Source organism: Canis aureus, chromosome 26 (assembly GCF_053574225.1).
Source record: "Canis aureus isolate CA01 chromosome 26, VMU_Caureus_v.1.0, whole genome shotgun sequence".
NCBI lineage: Eukaryota > Metazoa > Chordata > Mammalia > Carnivora > Canidae > Canis > Canis aureus.
This window is the reverse complement of record NC_135636.1, coordinates 52,709,722-52,726,999: the sequence shown is the minus strand read 5'-3', so window position 1 is coordinate 52,726,999 and position 17,278 is coordinate 52,709,722. Positions and strand designations below refer to the sequence as shown.

Genomic DNA, 17,278 nt, shown 5'->3' with positions numbered 1-17,278 from the left:
TTTATTTTTTATTTTTATTTTTTTTTAATTCTCTCTTTTAAAAAGAAATTGTTCATGGTGTTTTTCCTTCATACAGAAAATTCTTATTTTTATTTTGTTATTTTACTTTGCTTTGTTTTTGCTTGGGCACAGTATGCTTTATTGGTGGTACATGACAAGAAGACTCCCTACTGGCCTCCCTCCCCTTCTTCAGGGGGTCTGGGATAGAAACCGTTTGGCAGTCAGGAGATTCTCTGTGTGTTGGGAGGAGTCGGGCAAGGACATCCTAGCAGCTGAGGGCCTCTCTCTTCTTGGTCTCGCTGGGGCTCATGGTCAAGGGGGCTCTTACTCCTTGGCCATGCAGACCATAACATCCACCAGCCAGTTGCTGTAGCCAAATTCACGGTCATACCTGGAAATGAGCTTAACAAAGTGGTCATTGAGGGCAGTGCCCACCCCAGCGTCGAAGGTGGAAGAGTGGATGTCACTGTACAGTCACAGGAAACAACCTGGTCCTCATGTAGCCCAAGATGCCCTCGAGGAGGCCCTCTAGTGCCTGCTTCAGCATCCTTGTTGATGTCATCATATTTGGCAGGTGGCGGGTCAGACACATTGGGGGTGGGGACATGGAAGGCCAGGCCAGTGAGCTTCCCATTCAGCTCAGGGATGACCTTGCCTGTACCCTTGGCAGCACCAGTAGAAGCAGGGATGATGGTTCTGGGCAGCCCCTGGATCACCATGCTACACCTTCCCGGAGGGGCTGTCCACAGGCTTCTGGGTGGCAGTGATGGCAGGGACTGTGGCCATGAGTCCCTCCACGATGCTGAAGTTGTCACGGATGACCTTGGCCAGAGGGGCCAAGCAGCTGGTGGTGCAGGAGGCATGGCTCACAGCCTTGAGGGAGCTGTCCTACTTCTCATGGTTCAAGCCCATCACAAACATGGGGGCTTTAGCAAAAGAGGTAGAGATGATGACCCTCTCAGCTCCACCCTTCAGGTGAGTGCCAGCTTTCTCCATGGTGGTGAAGACCCCAGTGGACTCCACAACATACTCAGCACCAGCATCACCCTGTTTGATGTTGGCGGGATCTCGCTCCTGGGAGAAGGAGATGGGCTTCCCATTGATAACACGTTTCCCATTCTCGGCCTTGTCTGTGCCATGGAATTTGCCGTGAGTGGAGTCCTACTGGAACATGTGGGCCATGTGGTTGAGGCCAATGAAGGGGTCATTGATGGCGACAGTGTCCACTTTGTCGGAGTTAAAAGCAGCCCTGGTGACCAGGTGTCCAGTATGACCAAATCTGTTTACTGTGACCTTCACCATCGTGTCTCAGGGACATGGCTGGCACTGCGCCAGAAGATGCGGCTATCTGTCAAACAGGGAGGAGCAGAGAGCCTTATTTTTACCTTTTTTTTTTTTAAGATTTTGTTTATTTATTCATGAGAGAGAGAGGCAGACACAGGCAGAGGAAGAAGCAGGCTCCATGCAGGGAGCCCGATGTGGGACTCGATCCCAGGACTCCAGGGTCACGCCCTGGGCCAAAGACAGGCACTAAACTGCTGAACTACCCAGGCGTCCCTATTTTTACTTTTTAAGGAAAACTTACATCTTTTATTTCTGGGTTTTGTATTATTACTATTATTTTTTTGAGAGAGCACACACTGCCCTCATGAACAGGTGGGGAGGAAAGGGCGGGGGGGGGGGGGAGAATCTCCAGCAGACCCCCCACTGAGCACAGAGCCCTGAGATCATGACCTTAGCCAAAATCAAGAGTTGGATATTAACCTGCTGCACCACCCAAGTGCCCTGGATTTTTGTATTAAGAAAACTTTTTACCACTGTTAATTTTTTTTTTCCTTTTGACACTGTTGTGGTTTAGTTTTTACCTTTATTTTTTACTCCTATGTAATTTGTTTTGGTACAACATGAGGTTAGGCCTTGGGTATTTTTTTCCCTTTCCTAATATTTTATATTTTTTGTTAGTTTCTGTAACCATTTGAAATCATAATAGCAGGTGGAGGGAGGGGCAGGGGGAGGAGGAGAGTCCCAAGCAGATGCCACGCTCAGCACAGAGCCTGACTCTGGGCTCCATCTTCTGACCCTGAGGTCATGACCTGAGCTGAAATCAAGAGTCAGACACTTAACTGAGCCCCTCAGGTACCCTGAAATAAAAAACTTTGTTAAAGAAAGAGGAGGGGGTTTTAAATTGCCATGTAAGTGCCATTGTCTCCACAGACGTGCTGTGGGCACTGGAGACCCTCAGGGAGACGCCGGGTGGACGGCAGCACCGGGACTGTCCCCGCAAGGTCCCCGACCTGCACGGCCGGTGCTGGCCCCCGGGCCGCATCAGGAGGGGGCTGCATGTGGGAAGAAGGGCGCGCCAGGCAGGTCGGGGCAAGCTGATATGTCCCTCCCTCCTAGGGGCGAGCTGGCGGAGGACAGCATGGAGACTGAAAATGCGGCTGCGGCCGCGGCGGCTGCGTTCACGGCGTCCTCGCAGCTCAAGGAGGCTGTGTTAGGTAGGGAGCCTGCCTTCCCGCTCGGTGCCTCTGCGGGCGGCTCAGACGCGCTTTCCCCTGGATGGTCCCCGGGGCCTGGGGTGTGGGGGGCCTCCTGCTGGCTCTTGCCCCGGGTGCAGCGAGGGTGGTGCGGGCTCAGGCCCCAGGGTCCTCCCAGGTGTGGCCTGCTGGCATCTGCAGGGGGGCTCAGCCCTTCCCCGTGGCGGGCCGAACCCCCCCTCTCCGTGGTTGTAAGACCACAGTGAATGCTCACGGCCTCGGAACTCCTCAGAATAGAAACGACAAGCTTCTCTAGAATTATTCAAAACAAAGCTTGATTTTATTTCCTTAAGTGGTTCTTCCATTGAACTGTATTTTAATTATGCTAACATTATTATCATAAGATTGATTTTTGTGGTTTTATCTGAAACTCTAACCTGAGACTAAGGAGTAATGTTCTGCTCACCTGCGCCCTATCTTAGTCCCTCCTGGATCTTAATTTCTGGTGTCTGGTTGGCAGCTATGTCGGTGCTTTTGCTGAAGGAAGTACTTGGGAAAGGTTGTAACTGGTTTTGTTTTTACCCTTTCCCTGTCACCACACCTTGTGAGAAGTGAAGGTGGCTGAAGAAGAGGAGAGCCTGGAGGCTGAAATCGTGTACCCCATTACCTGCGGAGACAGCAGAGCCAACCTGATTTGGAGGAAGTTTGTGTGCCCGGGCATCAATGTGAAGTGTGTTCAGGTGAGGCTTCTGTATAACCAGAGTGCAGACCTGTGTGCCAGGACTACAGGGGAGGGAGGCCCTCGTGGTGCCACACCCTTGAGACCAGCAATGTCAGACTTCGGTCCAAGGGGGGCATGACCTGTGCAGGGGAGTGCAGAAGGCAGGGGTCAGCTGTGTTTGGGAGAACAGAGGAGCCAGGGGTAAGCCTTCAGGGATGGACACTGTTGCTGAGGGCCGCAGGGGAAAGCATCAGATGTCGATTCCTTTTTCTGGAATGCAGCTGTGGGAAGAGGCTAGGGAGGTAGCCCTGGTCATGTGGGGGGTGGCCACAGTCACCAAGTTGGGAGCTACTTGTTTTGGTAGATTGAATGAGGTGTATGCTTTGGAAAGACTCATTTAATAGCCATGAGTAAGGTGAATGCGAGAGGTATTCTCTTTCTGCCATGTTAGATTGAGTGCCCAGACTGGCCTTATGCTAAAAACAGCCCAAAAAGCTGGTTAAGATACTTTACTAAAGCATCTTTTAGATGCTTCCATGAGCTGGCAAAAATGGATGAAATACTCAAGCCAGGGGCCCGAGTAACGGGGTTTGGAGAAGGCCGAGTGCCACCTCCAGCTTTGGCCTGCATAGCCTTCATCGGCCCCCCACTTTCTCAGCCTCACAGGGCTGGAGTTGAGAAGGTGAAGCCAGGGCTTCCCTGAACTGTGTGGTTGTAAGGCTCTTACTTGTAAGGTCTCTCCCCTCGGTGTCAGGTGGACCCCTAACCTCAGATTGTCAGCCCCAGCCCCATCCTGTCCCCTGGGACAGGGAACCAACCGCCTGCCACCCATCTTAGCACTGAGGGAAAGAGGCACCCTCTTGAGGATTTGCATGGGAGCCTGATGGTCTGAAAATCCTAAGTGTTTAGTTATAAGCAGTTCCTGGTAGACAGTTCCTGCAGGAGCCTGACAAGCATATGAAAAGACCTTTTGGAGGATCTCATCTTTGTCACAGGTTTTCAGTAATGTCACCAGACAGAGTTTCAAGGAAGAACCAGCTCACTGTGTAAAACAAGCAGAAACACTGAGCATGTGAGGAGACCAAACACCCAAGTGCACAAAGCACAAAATAGGAGACTCATAATGCTGCAGACATTGGGATTTTGAGACAGGAAACATAAAAGAATTATATGTTTAATTTATCTCAAGATTAAAGTTTGACGTAAAAGCATAAGCGTATTTAGAAGAACAAACTAGGAATGAAAAATAGAACACTTAGTGGATAGGTGCAGATTAGACACGGTTGAAGGGAGAGGAGAGTTCACGAACTGGAAGGTAGGAGTAAAGAAGTCTATGTTTATTACTGTGTATTTCCTGCTGTTTCTATCAAATAGAAGCAAAGCTTCTTACATTGGAAAGTCAAGTCCTGTAGAGGTGGAAGAAGTGAAGTTGACTGGTGAGAGCTGGTTGGGGAGCACGATGTTCTCTAGGCTCAAAATATCCCCCATCAATTAGGTATTAACCGTAGAGGAAAGGGGCACCTGGGGGCTCAGTGGTTGAGCATCTGCCTTCAGCTCAGGGCGTGACCCCGGGGTCCTGGGATCGAGTCCTACATAGGGCTCCCCACAAGGACCCTGCTTCTCCCTCTGCCTGTCTCTGTCTCTCTCTGTGTCTCTCATGAATAAATAAACAAAATATTTTTTAAAAAATTGTAGAGGAGGGGCAGCCCGGGTGACGCATTGGTTTAGCGCCACCTTCAGCCCAGGGCCTGATCCTGGAGACCCGGGATCGAGTCCCACGTCAGGCTCCCTGCATGGAGCCTGCTTCTCCCTCTGCCTGTGTCTCTGCCTCTCTCTCTGTGTGTCTATCATGAATAAAAAAAAAAAAAAAAAAAAAAGTTAAAAAAAATTGTAGAGGAAAAACAGCAGCTCTGCAGGGGAAGCCTGGCAGGTAGCTCCTCAACCAAGTGATAACAGTGGTGTCAGGACAGACCTCCGTCACGGCTCTCCTGATTGAATAGGCGGGAATTCTGTAGCATTCCCACAAGGAAGGCACAGCCTGACTCTTCTCATGAGAAGACTTGAGGGACAGTCAAGAAATTCACTTGGCATGCTTCAGAAATGTCCAGGTCAGGAAGATGAAGGTGGAGTCTTCGGGGAGCAGGTGTGGCGTGCAGGCTGGGCTGAGTCCTGCTTCAGAGACCCATTGCTCCAAAGGGTGTTGTCGGGGCAGCTCACAGGTTCTGCATGTGGCCTGTTGATGAGATAATACAGACTAATGGTGATTTCCTGAGTTTGAGCACTGTGGTTCCACAGCTGAACCTTTTCCTCAGGAAGTAGACTGTGGCAGAGTTCCCGAAAGTGTCCTAGCACCCGGAGGACAATGGAGCTGTGTCCTGTGCTGACAGAGGAGAGCTGCACGTGGCGGAATCATCTTTAGACCTGGGGGGGATGCAGACATTTCAGACAGAACTGTGGTGGCCACTAGCAGGTCCTCACTGCAGGGTGTTCCAGGAAGTGTTCTTGCGGCAGATAGGAGTGTTAGGTACTGAAGGCGTGCAGAGCAAAGGAAGTGGAAATGTGTGGGTGAGCCAAAGTGTGAGTGAGTCTATAGCTCTGACAACATGTCTTAGGAAGACTCCAGACCAGATAAAACACGCGGCACCTGGCAATGGGGTCAGTTAGCTCTGGACGCTGATAGTCCACGTAGGCCCTGCACCCGCCCTGAGAGTCGAGCATGACATGCCAACTACTGGAGAAAACTCTAGAACTCCAAGAGTGGTGCTCAGCCCAGATGGTGGCAGGAGAGGAGAGGAGGCAGCGTGTGGACGCAGGGAAGTGGATGGAAGCACGAGACTCCAGACAGATGGAGCAGTTGGGTGCAGCTGTGGCAGGCCAGGGACCGAGGCACAGATGGTGTCACGTGGGGTGGGGGAGGGACAGACACTGTCACACTAGCTGGGGGGGACAGACTGGAGTTGTGTCTGGTGGGGGAACACTGATTGTGTCACGTCTAGGGAGTGGGGTGTGGGAGGTATTGGCAGAGGCTGGGCCCAGGGTGAGTGTCCTGCTGGTTGCGCAGGGGCCAGAGGGGTGTCTACCTCCGCTGCCTGGGCTCACAGCCCATCTCCTCGACCCTCGAGTGAGGGGTCGAGTGGCTTTGTGAACTCCGTGAGAGGGTGTGTGTAGGTGGTCAGGATGTTAGGAAAATGACTCCCATCTGCAGGGGTCCCCAGGCTGCTTGCACTTGCTCTGACCTCAGTCTGCTGGAGGTACCAGTGCTCGGTGCTCCGTGCTCCCAGCAGGGTACGCTACACGATCCCACACCGCCCAGGGCCCTGGAGGAGGCCTCCTGGGAAGGGGAGGCCCAGCGGCACTTGTGTTGCTGCTTCTGCTGAGTCCCAGTGACTCATCTCTCTCCTGTCTATAGTGTTATTTTGATTCTTAAGTTCCAACAATTGCTTGTTTTACACGATCGAGTGGGTTTGGGTAAAACTGGCCCCAAAACCCTGACATTGAAATGGATGTGTGTGCGTCAGGGCCAGAGATGCCTGCTGTGAGAGGGTGCTGCGGTGGGTCGGGTGGGGTGAAGGGGACAAATCACAGCTTACCCTGTGCACCGTCCTGTGTTAGATGTCACATACGTGAGTATTTAATGGAATGAGTGGGTTTGCCGAGTCCCAGCTGGAGGGAGAGAGCGTCTTGCTGTTCTGAGTGGTGTCACCTCAGCTCTCCCTGGCTCAGACGTACCATCTGTTTCTCGAGGCAGCACCAGGTGCTGGGCTCCCTCCCCGGGCTTGGGGGCAGTGCCGGCCACAGGTCCCCATGCCAGCCCCCGTGCGGAGGGCCAGGTCTTATTTTGCCTGAAGTGTTCTTTTCCCATGGTCAGGGTTGCCACTGGTTGAACCCGAAACATCAGAGAGGAGAAGCCTGCTGCTCTTGGAGCCAGGCCGTGGCACTCTGCCCTGCCACCCCGCACTGCTCTCCCGGGCTGGGCAAGCGGGAGAGGTGGGTCACATGTGCGTCCTGACCCAGCTGTGCTTCCCTCCTCAGTATGACGAGCATGTGATCAGCCCAAAGGAGTTTGTGCACCTGGCTGGCAAGTCCACCCTGAAGGACTGGAAGAGGGCCATCCGGATGAACGGCATCATGCTCAGGTGGGCGTCTGCGAGAGCGAGCCCTCCGCAGTGGAGTGCAAGTGACCGCGCCAGGTGTCCTTCTATGGCTTTTTTGTTGGTTTTTAATAAGATGAGGCACATTCTGAACAGGAGAGCTGACCGTGTCCCCTGCAGCGCAGCTGACCCAGCTGACCGCACCTGCCACGGCCCTGCAGGCATGTGGTCTCATTCTGATGTCCTCACACGGCCTCCCTTTGCATCCTGCATCTCCCACCGCAGCCACTAAACCCAGGGGTGCCTGGGCAGGGGCCTAGGTCTCTCACCTGGGGTGGGGTGGTGTGTCTGGCCACTTGTCCCTTCCTGGCACGGCCGGTCTGCCTGCTGAGGGTCTCACCCAGACTACGTCTAGTTTGCTGGCCACACATCCGTCTTCTGGACATTCTCCACCTTTTGTGGCAATACTGCTTTCAGGGTACAGGACAGTGGGTCCCAGAGGGCCTTAGTCTAGATCCCTGACCTTTCCTGTCATCAGGTCAGGGGTGCTGGGTTGGTGCCCCGTCTCTGGCTGCTGATGGTGGTGTCCTCTTGGTCAGGTGCCCACTTACTCCTCATAGATCTCGTTTTCCCTTTGAGATTAATCAGGAATTTGTAGAAAGGTTGGGGCTGGCTCTCCGCTCCCTTGCCGACATGAAATCCCAGAATAGAGACAGATTTGTGCCTCTGTCTCTCCACGGGCAGCGTCCATCCCAAGGGTCCTGTCGCTTGTTTTCCTGGGCTGATTCTCAAGCCGATGTGAAGGCCATGTCTGCTCTGCTAGCCCTCCCTGGGTGTGTGTGACCTGTCCCCAGTGGTCTTCTGTCCCTTTCCCGTCACTCGTGAAACAGGAATGGTGATGCCCCTTCTGAGAAGCCTGAGGACAGACTAGGCTTTTAAGTTCACACGCCCAGAATGTCAGTCCCAGTCTTCACGTTTTCGGATTTCCTGCTTTGGTGGTAACAACTCACCCCTCCTGGTGAAGCAGAGGGCACCTCTCTCTGGTGGTCCCCACCCCACCCCTGTGTTCACTCCGTGGCCCCCCCTGCCGGCCAGTCCAGAGATGGCTGCTGTTTCTGATGGTGTCTGGCAAGGCTGGACGGGGTCACTTTGCTGCTAAAGGGGCTGCTCTCCTCTATGTGGTTATTCCCGGGAGATGTGGCTTTGTGCTGTCCTTGGGTGTGGGTTTGCTGCCCAGAGGAGTGCCTACGGCCCTGTGGTGAGGCCTGGGTCTCGGTCCTGTTCACTGTCACTGTGAACCACAGCCTGGGCTTGAAGTGGCCAGATGCCCACGGCCAGAGACCCAGCCGGCCTGCTGATACCTGTGCTTCTAGAGCATGCTTGGCACCCTTGCAGTTGGCTGGGTCCCATCCTGCCGTGCTCATGGCTCCTAAGCCCCACCCATTAAACGTGCTCCTGACTTTCTAGAAAGTGTTTTGGTGGCTTAGCTGTGAGAAGGCAACTGGCTGTTTCCTTGGAGGAGCACGCAGGGGAGGTGCACTGTGGGTCAGCTGCTCACCTGGAGGTCAGTGCAGGCACACCGTGCAGAGGCCCCATCAAGCCCCCCGACCCTGTCACAGGTTGAGGGGGGTGAGTTGAGGTGTTCCCAGGGTTAAACCCAGGCCCTCCAGGGATCCCTGGGTGGCGCAGCGGTTTGGTGCCTGCCTTTGGCCCAGGGCACAATCCTGGAGACCCGGGATCGAGTCCCACGTCGGGCTCCCGGTGCATGGAGCCTGCTTCTCCCTCTGCCTATGTCTCTGCCTCTCTCTCTCTGATTTATTTAATCATAAATTAAAAAAAAAAAAATACCCAGGCCCTCCAGAGAGGCTGTAATAAAGGGCCTCCCTGGGAGGGTGATCCTGGCAGGTGAGGGACGTGCCGTGCCCCCTGCTGCAGTCGAGGATGGGAAACGAGCCACCTTGAGTGTGTAGCCAGAAGCCAGAGGCACCAGCACCGTCCTGTGTTGCTGTACACACAGGGCCGGGCTGCTCCGGAGGGTTTCTCGTCCCCCTCTGCCTCACGGTCACCTTGTGGGTGCGCCGTCAGGCTCTTCTGTTAGCCGGGGGTCTGCTCACCTGCGGCTGGCAGGCGGCGGAACATCCCCGGAGGGCTCAGGGCGTGACCAGCATCCCTGGGACAACTGCCTGCCAGCACCCTCCTTTGTCCTGGCCACCAGCCATGTGATTGCGGTCCCCATGGACTTCTGACTTGTGCTGGCAGCTGGAGGTCCCACACTGGCCTAGGGAGCCCTGGCTGGCGCTGTCACGGCCTGTCTGGAGCCCGAGGGGCACCCAGCTCCCGGCCCGTGGTTGGCCACTTTGCAGCCGCCACCTCCCCAGGGACCTGCCGCCAGGCCAGCCCTTCCTTGCCCTGCCATCAGGACCTGAGGATGCTGGAGTGGGGGGAAGGGAGGGGAGCGAGGTACCTTGAGGTCCACCCGCACCCACTGGTTCTCTGGACGTGTCCTCCGTCCCTGGTCTCCTTTGCCACAGGAAGATCATGGACTCTGGGGAGCTGGACTTCTATCAGCACGACAAGGTCTGCTCCAACACCTGCCGCAGCACCAAGATCGATCTCTCAGGCGCCCGCGTGTCCCTGAGCAGCCCCACCTCGGCCGAGTACATTCCCCTCACACCTGCCACGGCTGATGGTACGTGCTGGCTTGGAGCCTTTGCTCTCACCGGGGCTTGAGCCTTCCCACTCCAGCTACAGCCATGGGGTGGGCCTTTGCACACCACTCGTGGAGCCTGGCCTCCCGCCCTGGTCCTGTGGTGTCCACCACCGCCACCTTCTTTGTGGAGAGTCTAGCTCGATTGTTATTGTCGTTGACAGGGAAGATTCGGGTACTTTTTCTTAGTCATTTTTAACGTAAACTGTTATAATTTGTGAGTAGAGAAGTGTAGAAGGAAGGTTAGTGCAGACGTCCAGTGACCATCACCAGCTCCGACTCACCCAGGGACGCCACCCATGTGGCAGACGTGGGCTCCTCTCAGCCCCGGGGCTGAGCTGTGTCGCAGGCCCGCGCTGCCTGTAGCACCCGGTGCTCGGCCCACGTGCTGGTACCTCCTGGCTTTCGGCTGACCTACCCTCCATATCCTTCCACGATGACGCCTGTGGCTGTGGCTGGTAGATGCGCATGTTCCCAGGAAGCCTTCCAGCTTTTAGAAGGAAATTCTTTTTAAAACTGCAGTTAGGGATCCCTGGGTGGCGCAGCGGTTTGGCGCCTGCCTTTGGCCCAGGGCGCGATCCTGGAGACCCAGGATCGAATCCCACGTCGGGCTCCCGGTGCATGGAGCCTGCTTCTCCCTCTGCCTGTGTCTCTGCTTCTCTCTCTCTCTCTGTGTGACTATCATAAAAAAAAAAAAAAAAAAAACTGCAGTTAGAGGGACGCCTGGATGGCTCAGCGGTTTAGCACCTGCTTTTGGCCCAGGGCGCGATCCTGGAGACCCAGGATCGAATCCCACGTCGGGCTCCCGGTGCATGGAGCCTGCTTCTCCCTCTGCCTGTGTGTCTGCCTCTCTCTCTCTCTCTCTCTGTGACTATCATAAAAAAAAAAAAAAAAAAAAAAAAACAAAAAAAACAAAACTGCAGTTAGAGGGACGCCTGGATGGCTCAGCGGTTTAGCACCTGCTTTTGGCCCAGGGCGTGGTTCCAGGGTCCCAGGATCGAGTCCCATGTTGGGCTCCCTGCGTGGAGCCTGCTCCCTCTGCCTTCTCTGCCTCTCTCTCTCTCTCTCTCTCTCTGTGTCTCTTATAAATAAATAAATAAAACCTTAAAAAAAAGTAAAAAATAAAACTGCAGTTAGAGCAAATTCGGTCCTTGGTCCTGCTGGTAACTTGGAGGTGGTGCATTTCCAGTGATGTCACCTGAACTAACCTGACTATACCTGTCAGTCCATGGGGCCAGGGACTGTCCTTGTCACTGGCCAGACGGTGGCCAGTGGAGGGGTCCTGGGAGGATGGGGGAGAGTCTCAGGCACAACAGCGAGGTTCCACCGTAGCCTCCAGCTCCGCTCCTGCACTCCGCCGGCACGGGCTGGCTGGCCGAACTTCAGAGCCCCTCCTGGAAACTCCAGGAACACAGTTGCCGGTAGTCAGACGAGCCGGCTGCTCTTTTGTCAGCTCTCCTCATCCGTTGGTTACAGTTTGCAGTGATGTGGGGCCTTGGGGCCTGGGCTTCTTTCTGGGCCAAAGCCCCAGGCTGGGGCCTGGTCTGGCTCCTTGGAAGGCACAGCGCAGTGTGGGGAGGGCCTGGGTCACCCCAAAGCCCTCTCTGCACCCCCAGTGGGCCGTAGCTTTCGTGAGAATAGGGCTGACACCGGGTTATGGGTCCAGACCCCCTGCTCCGCCATGAGAGTCCGCCTGGGACGACGGGTCTCCAGTCTCCAAGAAGGGACCAGGCTTTGAGCGCTCCAGTCAGCACTCACCACGTCCGGTGAAGGCCACATCAGGTTTAGGATTTAGCTCTTTGAACGCTGTCATGTCTCGACGGTCTGGACGAGGCTGTGTGTTCCTTTACTTAGCTACGTGCGGTCTGCTCAGCCAGAGTTCTCAGGGAACATCTTGCCAGTTGTGTAGTTAGTGAAAGATTTTGTGTCACCTAGACTATGGAGAAGATGTGTTTTTGCCCCGAATTATTCTAAGCACATAGCGTTTTTCAGCACGACGTTGTTGGTCGTAGGAGGCCCGTGTGAGGCTGGGGAGCTTACGCAGATGTTAGGCAGTCGCAGGCTTGTGCCTCAGCGGGGTCTGTGTGGAGCCAGGCCTCCATCAGAAGCAGCCTCAGCGGCCAGGTGCCCGCTGTGTCCGCAGCTGTGCGGGCACCAGAGCGGAACCGGGGCGTGAGCCTGAGCGGACGGCGTAGGTCCCTGATCTCGGGAGGCGGCGCTGGCACACGCGAGGTCAGGGCGCTGTGGACCTAGCGGAGGTCGCGGGGAAGGGGCGGTCCGGGTGCTGGCCTTGCGGTCCGAGGAGTGTGCGGGCAGGTCGGAAGCGCCTGGAGACGAGTGCAGTGGTGGGAATTTGTCGAGGCTGGTGGTGGCGTCAGGGAGACTCCGTTCTTTCTCCTTCATGTGTGTTTGATGATGTGTGCGGTTCAGAAGCTTAAAAATAGGTGTACCTCAGAGATATGAACCTGTTGACTGCCCTGGCACACGTGTGCTTGTGGATTTTATAAAAACTGGTGCAAAGGGGCAGCCCTGGTGGCCCAGGGGTTTAGCACCGCCTTCAGCCCAGGGCGTGATCCTGGGGATCCGGGATGGGTCCCGTGTCGGGCTCCCTGCATGGAGCCTGCTTCTCCCTCCTCCCTCTGCCTGTGTCTCTGCCTCTCGCTCTCTCTGTGTCTCTCGTGAATAAATAAAATCTTAAAAAAAAAAAAATTGGTGCAAAGGAGAGCTTTAGAGCCCGTGTTGGGATGGTGGGTTGGGAGGGTTGCTCGCTGGCTGGCGAGGCTCACGGTGGCCGTGTCTGGGTTGCAGTGAACGGGTCTCCCGCCACCATCACCATAGAGACCTGTGAGGATCCTGGCGACTGGACCACGGCCATCGGAGGTACCAGTCCTTCTGGTTGGGCTGCTTGGGGGTGAGGGGCGGGATGTGCTGGGTGGCCCTGGGCAGGCTGCAGGCAGGCCCGGGGGGCTTCCCGGAGGAAGTGCCAGTGCGGCGGTGGAGCTCCACCCATGCAGACCTGTGCACGCTGGCCCCCAGCCCCAGGCCTCCTGGCAGCTCTGCTCCGGCCTGCGGCGAGAAGCCTGCCGTGGCTGCTTCTTCCTGCCCTCTGAGCCCCCCTGCCCCTCACAGACGACACGTTCTCCTTCTGGCGAGGCCTCAAGGACGCAGGCCTGCTGGACGAGGTCATACAGGAGTTCCACCAGGAGCTGATGGAGACCATGAAAGGCCTGCAGCAGCGGGTCCAGGACCCCCCCCTGCAGCTCCGAGGTGAGAGGCTCTGTGTGCCCGGCACCACCCTCCCCCCGCTCCCCGGCTGCCCCTCCTGCCCTGCCGTGCCCCTGTAGACTCAGGACCCGGCTGGGCCTGGTTCAGCTCTGGTGGCGGAAGGGGGCGGAGCAGAGGCCGGCGGCCGGCCCCCTGGGTCACTGTGTCCGCGGGACGTCTCTGTGGGGGCCGTTCTCACCGTGTGCTCGCGCCTTCAAGATGCCGTCCTCCTCAACAACATCGTGCAGAACTTCGGCATGCTGGACTTGGTGAAGAAGGTGCTGGCCAGCCACAAGTGCCAGATGGACCGCTCTCGGGAGCAGTACGCCCGAGACCTGGCAGGTACGTCGGGTGGCCAGGGCCTCCCTGGGCCCAGTGCTCCCGTGGCCGTCCCTGGTCACTGCCTGGTGGGACAGCTGCTCCTGAGAGAGCACAGGAGGCACAGTCTGGAGGGGGGAGGACCAGGAGAGCCTAGCGCCGTCTCACGGGGAAGCCACGCAGGGCCTAGGTGGCCCGCCCTCGGCTCCCCTGCGACTGTTTACAGGAGAAAAGTGGGAGAGGTGAGGCCGTGCCACTGGGGCCCCCAGAGTCACTCTCTGACGTGTGTGTTTCTCCTTCCTGGCGCTCCCAGGGCGCTCGTGTGCAGCAGATGGCTCACGTGTGTGGTTTTGACCTATTTTGTATCTTCATGCTTCACAAAAGCAACTTTCTGTGCAGATTCTAGAAAGATCAGAAAGTTAGAATGGGGAAGGTCTGTCCTCGTCTGGCAGCTTAGAGGCCGCCTTTGAGATGACATTTCTGCTTTCTCGGAGGGGCAGTCAGCACAGGCACCGCAGAGAGTGTCACTGGGGGGAGATGGGGTGGGACAGGGACAGAGCATCACTGGTCAGGGTACATGTGTTTCCCTCCCTGTGTCCGCACTGGCCTCTGTCCCCCCCCCCCACCTGACTCCTCCTCCCCACAGTGATGCTCTGTCCCATGTCCCCCATCCGCCCATGCAGTGACGCTCTGTCCCCCATGTCCCCCTGTCCTTGCAGTGATGCTCTGTCCGTGTCCCCCCCCACAGTGACGCTCTGTCCCCCATGTCCCCCTGTCCCCACCGTGACACTCTGTCCCATGTCCCCGTAGCCGCAGTGATGCTCTGTCCTGTGTCCCCCTCCCTGCAGTAACACTCTGTCCCGTGTCCCCCTGTCCCCACAGTGAAGCTCTGTCCCCCATGTCCCCCTGTTGCCGCAGTGATGCTCTGTCCCGTGTCCCCCCCACAGTGATGCTCTGTCCCCCCGCCCCTCCCAGTGACACTCTGCCCCTGTCCGCCCACAGCCCTAGAGCAGCAGTGTGACGAGCACCGCCGTCGGGCCAAGGAACTCAAGCACAAATCTCAGCACCTCAGCAACGTGCTCATGACGCTGACCCCCGTCTCCCTGCCACCCCCCACGAAGCGGCCCCGGCTGGCAAGGGCCACATCAGGGCCGGCTGCCATCGCCTCGCAGGTGCTCACCCAGTCTGCCCAGATCGCCCTCAGCCCCGGCGTGCCCGTCTCCCAGCTGACTGGCGTGCCACTCGGCAAAGTGGTGTCCACCCTGCCGTCCCCCGTGCTGGGCAAGGGACCCCCCCAGGCTGCTTCCGCCAGCTCTCCAGCCTCGCCCCTGCTCGGGGGCTACACAGTGCTGGCCTCGTCGGGCACCACCTTTCCTAGCACCGTGGAGATCCACCCGGACGCGTCCAGCCTCACAGTCCTGAGCACAGCCGCCATGCAGGACGGCAGCACTGTGGTCAAGGTGGTGAGCCCCCTGCAGCTGCTCACCTTGCCGGGCCTGGGCCCCACCCTGCAGAACGTGACCCAGGTGTCACCTGGGGGTAGCACCATCGTGACAGTGCCCACGGGGGCCGTCGAGAGCGCCGTGGCCGCCTCGGGGCCTGAGGAGCACACGGCCACCATTGAGGTGGCCGCCATGGCGGAGGGCCACGAGCACAAGTAGACGCTGGTGGAGGGCGAGGCCCCTCGTGGGCACAGGGCTGGCCGCCTCTCCTCAAGCCCCGGCCGGCCGGGAGCACGGCACCGCCGCCCCGCGGGTCACGTCGGGCTGAACCAAAGAGAGGGAACACCAAACAGACGGAAGAGAAAGGGATCGCCAGCGACAGGCCTGTGCAGTCAGCCTCCCCCTCGAACTTCCTCCCCCTTTTCTTAGGAAATACATTCTTCCATCTGTTGCTTATTGATACTGTTTACACGTTGGGCCTGATGAGGAGCCAGGCAGAGAGGACGAGGAGGCACCGCCGGGGAGCAGGGCGCGGACCCCGTGGGTGCGAGGGGCCCCCGGGGGGGGGTATCACGAACACAAGTCTTGGGAACCGTCCCCAAGTGTGGAAACCCATGGATCCTATGGATTTGGTTTCTTCCCACAGTTTTCTGTAGGTTTAGCGGGTCCCGGCACCCTGATCTCCCGTCTCTGGAGCGGGCGCCGTGCTGCTGCAGGTCCACACGCGGCCCTGGGCAGGGGCGCCTGGGCACCCGGGGCTGGAGTGCCACCCCCAGGGCACCCGCCTGAGCAGAGGGCCCAGAGGCCCCAGCAGCTGAGTTTGCCGTCTGCCCGCCTCCCTCCGCCCTGCAGGCGCTCGGGCCCCCCGGGTGGCCCCTGCACACGCGCCGTGGGTGTTTTTAAGTGAATTATTAGTAGGCTTCTAGGAAGAGTCAGATTTCTAGCATTTTCATCCTAAGCAATGCTGAGTGCCTAGGCTTCCTGCATCGCTCTGGGCTCCAGAGTGCTCAGTACGAGGCAGCTGTGGGCGCCGCCCCGGGGCGACTGCGCTGGTGGTTCCCGCTGCTCCGGCAGTGAGCACTCGCCCGGCGGGCCGCCCGGAGGAGGGTGGCGGTGACGGTGGTGCGCCCCTGCGGCTTTGGTTCCGGGGGTGCGGGTGCGAACACAGCAAGACAGGAACCGAGGAGGGGCTGCGTGGGGCGAGGTGCTCCCGCCTTTGGGGAACTCGTCATCCACCCCGTGCTCAGCCTGCTGGCGGGGCCGCCGTGACAGCTTTAGCCCCTGGCCCTCCGGGACCCCCACCCAGGGGTGGAGGTGCACCCTGCTGGCTGGCGCTGGTGCCCGAGGGCGTGTGGGGTGGCAGTTGGGTGGTCTGGACCAGGGTCTGTCACGGCGGGGCCACCCGGGGGCCATGCGCAGGTCTGCTTGTGGACCCAGGAGGAAGAGCAGCAGGGGTCCCAGGGCCCGCCCGAGCCCTTGAGTGGACGTCCCCGCGGCCACGCTTCCCCTGGCGGCCAGTTCAGTTGCCTGCGGAAGACCCTTCTCTGCCGGAAGGGGAGGGGGCTCCAGCGCAGCCACTGCCCTACTTTGTGCTTCGAAGGGAACTGGGTTGTCTGTCTGTCCTTCCATCCCAGGTGCCCCACACCTCCCCGAGTCTCCCAGGCGCTCCTTCCTGTTTTCTTTCTGTCACATACTTGTTTGCCGTGGTCACGGGTCAGCTGGTTTCAGCACGGTGTTTACCTGCTGGTTACGGAGTCCCGATGCCTGTGGCAGCGTGACCGCGGGGTGGGCGCGTCCTGTCCTGTCCTGTGCGTCTGCACCAGCTCGGGCAGTGCGAGAAAGCACATCTTGCCCTTGGGGCCTTTGTCAAAGTCAGACAAGCGGCCCCTTTGAAGCCGCCGCCCCGCCGGCAGTCAGACCGCAGGGCTGGAGGGAAGTGCACATCCGAGCCATAGCACGGAAGCCGCAGCTTCAGAAATAACTGCAGCCCCTCCCTCCACCTGGGCGGGGGGCGGGGGGACACCTGTGCCTGGCAGGGCCCCGAGTCCCGGCTGTCGGGGGGCCGCGGGGGCCGCCTGCACCCCTCCAGTCCCCGGGCGGGACCGCGGGCTGCTTCTGGGGAGCAGGACTGGACTTGGTTTCTCTCACGGCTGCCGGCCCAGAGGCAGCCTGGGGAAGGGAAGCATCCGGGTTCTACTTTGTATGTTTTGCAAGTATCTGCTTGGTACTTTGATTTACAGTAAAAACATTTTTCGTAA

General features: G+C 57.9%; 1 protein-coding gene and 1 pseudogene across 4 annotated transcripts in view; one reads left to right on the top strand and one right to left on the bottom strand.

The window, feature by feature from the left end:
• Positions 1 to 17,278, top strand: part of GMEB2 (glucocorticoid modulatory element binding protein 2) — a 27,857-nt gene extending 10,579 nt beyond the window's left edge. For 3 of the 4 annotated variants that reach the window (XM_077873939.1, XM_077873941.1, XM_077873940.1), the window contains exons 3-10: positions 2,401 to 2,498; positions 3,087 to 3,217; positions 7,231 to 7,334; positions 9,821 to 9,978; positions 12,805 to 12,876; positions 13,126 to 13,263; positions 13,480 to 13,602; positions 14,581 to 17,278. In XM_077873939.1, the coding sequence (XP_077730065.1) occupies positions 2,401 to 2,498; positions 3,087 to 3,217; positions 7,231 to 7,334; positions 9,821 to 9,978; positions 12,805 to 12,876; positions 13,126 to 13,263; positions 13,480 to 13,602; positions 14,581 to 15,239 (1,483 nt within the window). In that variant the 3' untranslated portion in view covers positions 15,240 to 17,278. The remainder of the gene's footprint in view (positions 1 to 2,400; positions 2,499 to 3,086; positions 3,218 to 7,230; positions 7,335 to 9,820; positions 9,979 to 12,804; positions 12,877 to 13,125; positions 13,264 to 13,479; positions 13,603 to 14,580) is intronic. The other variant, XM_077873942.1, reaches the window with a different exon arrangement.
• On the bottom strand, positions 76 to 1,302 carry LOC144298711 (glyceraldehyde-3-phosphate dehydrogenase pseudogene; annotated as a pseudogene).